Genomic DNA, 4,581 nt, shown 5'->3' on the forward strand with positions numbered 1-4,581 from the left:
CCTCCCAGGATGGGATCTGGTTCTGGTAGCTGGGGACTTTTGCGGTTTTGTGGAACAGCAGGGAATGGCGATTCGTGTGCCTGCCATAGGAGTGGAGAGATGATGCATCACGCAGAACCACATCCCAGTGCTGGGTTTTGTCATGCTCTGACTTTGAGAGGGCAGGAAAGGACCACAGCCACAGCCAGTGTATGCATGGGGGCTGGGGACATTAGGTGGAGAAGGAAGGAGGGCTCCACTCAAAAGAAAAAAATATTAAAAACACAAAAGAGACCACCTGCAGAAAGGACATTGCAGAAATAGATGCAGAGCTGAAGATTCAGAGGGACAAATAGGGGAAAAGTGCAGGAAGGCATGCCAAAGGAAGCCAGGGGTGTAATGCCGATACCTTTGCAGAGAACTGTGAGAGGACTCCCCCCACTTCCACTACAGAGCTAAAGCAGGGCAGAGATGAGGTGCAGACAGTCTCTCCGGAAAGTGGAGAAGCGGCTATGTGGGGTGGGGCCGTGGTCCTGCTCTCTGCAGGAGAACTTTTGAACCTAGTTGACTATAAATGGGGATTATGGAATCAGGGGAAGGAAAAGTGAAGGGGAAGCGTGGGGAGTGGGCAAGCTATAGTTACAACGGTTACAATGAAGGAAGAATTTGGGGTGTCTTATTAGAAAGCAGGACAGGAGAAGCCCCAAGGACTATGATCTGGGGGATTGGCTCTGGGAAAGCAGAAATGTGGGAGCTTCAAAATGTACAAATGAGTTAGAGGGAGAAGGAGTCAAAAGGGTAAAACCCAGCACAGAGGAGAAAACAGGGTGAAATAGAAGAAGCAGAAACAATAAAAGTTGGAGAGCGCTGTTGAGTTTATAAGAAATTGATACGTGATGTTCAGTGGAAACTGTAGCTTTGGCTTTGGGGATAGAATGTAAGTACGGGTAATATGTAAATACAGTTTATAACTTGAAAAGTCTGGAAGGCTCAGATGAGATAAACTTTCTGAGGGTGCTCTGAGAAGTATGAAGGAAGATATTTGTGGCTGAGAGGAAAAGACGCTGGATATGGAATCTGAAAACTAGAAGTGAGAGCCAGCTCTGCGGGAACTGGGGGGAGGCAAGGACAAGTCTTGGTCTTCTCATTTGCCTCTGAGTCCTCAGCCAGGATGGTGGCAGTAACCGTCCTTCCGTATGCTGGCTGTGAGGGGCTGCATTCGTTTCCCAGGGCTGCCACAACAAAGTACCACGAACTAGATGGCTTAAAACCACAGAAATCTATTCTCTCACAGTTTTAGAGGCCAGAAGGCCAAAGTCAAGGCATGAGCAGGGTCATGCTCCCTCCCCAGGCTCCGGAGGGGAAGGCTTTCTCACCTCCTTCAGCTTCTGGTAGCCCCAAGGGGTCCTCAGCTGCAGCACCCCAGCCTCAGTTCTGTCTTCTCATGACCTCCTCTCTTACGTCTCTGCGTCTTCGCCTCTTCTTATAAGGACACCAGTCATTGGATTTAGGGACCACACTAAATCCTCATCGTGAGACCCTTAACTAATTACATATGTATAGATCCTATTTCCAATAAGGCCACATTCTGAGGTCCTGGGTGGTGTGGATTTGTGGGGACACTACCAGAGTCCAAATGCAAGAAAGCCAGGGCACTGCACATTTAAAAAATATTTTTCTCACCCTTCTTCTGGTCCCTAAAAGGCCACTTTCTCTCTCTCTCTTTTTTCTTTTTCTTTTTCTTCCTTCCTTTCTTTCTTTTTTTTCCAAAAGAATAATTTATTCTAATATCTTCATGTTATTTTTATAGGTAAAGAACTTGAGGCTTAGATCGGTTAATGACTTGTCAGAGTGTATACAGAAAGTTAATGGCAGAACTAAACCTAACACCCAAGTCTATCATCCATTTGCTCATTCTTTCAACAAAGTTTTATTTTAGTTTTCAATGCATTGCCAGAACTCAAACTAGGAAAGGCCACTCTCCTTATAGTGCCTCCTCACACACCTTGAATGGCTGCCATTGCTCCCAGGATAAAATCCAGCTTCCCGGGCTGGCACTGCAGGCTCTGGTCACTTCCCCCAGTCTCAGTTATGGGCCTTTTCTCACCCTCCCCACATCCACACGGCGTTTCCAGCCAGCTGACTCCCCTTTAACCTTTATGACCCAGTTGAAACTCCTTCGAGCAATTTTCTCAAAGGCAATGAAGATAAATTCTTCCTGTTCTGAACACCTTCAGCAGATGCTGTTTTACCCTTTCACGTGGCAGTCAATCAGGCCTTTAGACTCTCTTGATTAAACCATCATTCATCTCTTGTTATTCGATGTTTTTGCGAATGTAAGCCTTTTCCTCTGCATCGGCCAGGCCTCAAAAAATGGGAGCGTCTTTCTAGTTCTTTTTCTAGAACCTAGTTCTGTGTCTGGCACAATCCACGTCCTCAGTAACTGTTACTAAATTATTTACTTCCAATTGCACCAGCTCTGTGCGCCTCCAAGTTTATTCTCTTTCATCTCATGCATGGCTACTTTTCCTGGTCACCTTTGGTCTAAAGAGATGCCTTTCTCCTCTGACCTGGAGCATCTAGCATATACCACCTTGTTCTGGTCCATTGTGTGTTTATCGGATTGTCCGAATTCGTTCATTCATTCAATCATTCATTCACAAAGATTCGTGAAGAGCTTACTCTGTTTGGCTCTGTGCTGGGCTCTAGGCTGCAGCCTGTAAGGCCGTCTCATTCAGAGGGCAAGCAAACTTTCTCATCGTTCTTCCTTTTCTTCACTAGGGCCTAACAGTTCTCCAAGTATTCTTGAAGACCTGTTGCTCAATTTGATGGTTCTATTCAAATTGCTTTAGCTAATTCTTAAAGGACAATGCCAAAGGAGGGGCTGAAGATGCTGTGAGCTTAAATGAGGTACTCGAAGCCCTCTGAGAAAGCACCACAAGAGAACCAAGTCCTGAGCTCTGTAGCCAAAGTCAGATGAAGAAAGAGCCAGGCTTTGAGAAATGGCTTCCCTAGCACCCTCTGTACTTGAAGTAGGGAGAATGCAGAGGGCCAGGCCCCTCATCAGCATTCACCACTGTGATGACTACACTGTCCCACCATGACTGCTGGATAACCCCCTTAGACGTCTTTTGGGGACCTAAAGGAAGCTGGAATGTGTTGTTCCCATCAGGATTTCCTGAGAAGACAGGCAGGGTCATGAATTTGGGACATGGGGACTGTAGTGTGTGGAGGTGGAAACCTTCTGTGCAGGGCATCATGCCGTGCACTAAGGTGGGCTCAGAATACACACTGCATTGCATCTTTCCCTCCCACCGGCCTTTTCTCTTGCACTAGCCAAAAAAAGCAGGATCTAGATCCCCCTGCCCTGTGTCAAGAGGGATGTGAGGTAGGCAAATAACAAGCAGCATTGCTCTCAGGTGCTTCTCTGACCTCAGTGTCCGAGATGCCCTCAGCAGGAGACAGGACTTCCAGGGGCTCTTGGTGGCAGGGAGTCACTCACCAGCATTGTTTTGCTGTTTTGTGTTTTTGATGTAGGCGGAGAACTTGGAGAAGATGTCGATGCCTGCTGTGTTGGATCCCCGGTGTTTCGCAGCCAGTCTGGGGTACCTGGGATGGAAGACACAGTGTAAGATCAGTGAGAACTGGAGTTCCTTTAAGGAACATCTGTTCCCATCAAGACAAGCAACACTCCTGTTTCTAGCTAGATCTACAACTCTTTTGGGGTTTTCACACTCATCCTATAGAGAAGGTGGCCTCTCAGCCCTAGTTCACCAATAGAGAAAAATAGACAGGTGAGGTAAGGGGAGCTGCCTAGGGGACACAGTCTGTGGGCAAAGGAACCAGAATGCCATTCAGAGGGCCTAGGCTATGTCCGCTTTCTGGAATCACTAACGATGATGCTCCAAAGAAAAGGCCCTAATCAAAATCCTGAACAAGCTTGCCTCTGTATCAGGTGGGGTCCCTGACATTTCCCCAACCCACATTCAAATAACTATCCGCTGCTAAGCCTGTGGTTATATCCCAGCCGTATGGAGCTGATTCTTGGAGCAAGGAGATGCTAGGCACCTTGGCGCTGAGGCCTCGAAATCATTTCTTGAAAGGGAAGATACTGTGATCCTCTTCTGAAAGATCCTTTGCACACTCTTTATTTGTGTGCAGTGATAAGATACAGAAACCACCAGGCTTCATCAACAGGACAAGTATTTTCAATTGTTTTGTTTCCAGGCATAGATATAGATTTGCAATGATCCAGCCCCTCTCCCTTGCACAGTCTTTCATTTTGAAGCCAGAAGAATACAGGGGGCAAACTGGGCTTCGGACTGTTTACCATTGAGACGATAGAACTAGAGAATGAATGATGTAAACTTGCACTGTGGGTATCCATTGCTTTGACCCCACCTGCACCAGCAAAAGGAGCATTTCTAATTTTTTTAAAAAGTATCATTTCACAAACATTTTATATATATAGTCAGGCAGGGGTAGGAAGAGATGAAAGACAATTGCTTAGTTATCATTATGATCAATTATGTGCACCGCACCTTTGTGATCTCTGGGTGAATAGCTATCAACTTGTAAGCTGTTTGTTGCTTTAAAAAGCAA

The 4,581-nt window shown here is 46.4% G+C and overlaps 1 protein-coding gene across 2 annotated transcripts in view; it reads right to left on the minus strand.

Moving 5' to 3' along the window:
- CLIC5 (chloride intracellular channel 5) overlaps window positions 1-4,581 on the minus strand; it is a 161,626-nt gene that overhangs the window by 31,400 nt on the left and 125,645 nt on the right. For both annotated transcript variants that reach the window (XM_011354766.2, XM_011354767.2), the window contains exon 4: window positions 3,482-3,588. In XM_011354766.2, the coding sequence (XP_011353068.1) occupies window positions 3,482-3,588 (107 nt within the window). The remainder of the gene's footprint in view (window positions 1-3,481; window positions 3,589-4,581) is intronic.

The sequence above is a fragment of the Pteropus vampyrus genome, unplaced genomic scaffold (genome assembly GCF_000151845.1).
Source record: "Pteropus vampyrus isolate Shadow unplaced genomic scaffold, Pvam_2.0 Scaffold18, whole genome shotgun sequence".
Lineage (NCBI taxonomy): Eukaryota > Metazoa > Chordata > Mammalia > Chiroptera > Pteropodidae > Pteropus > Pteropus vampyrus.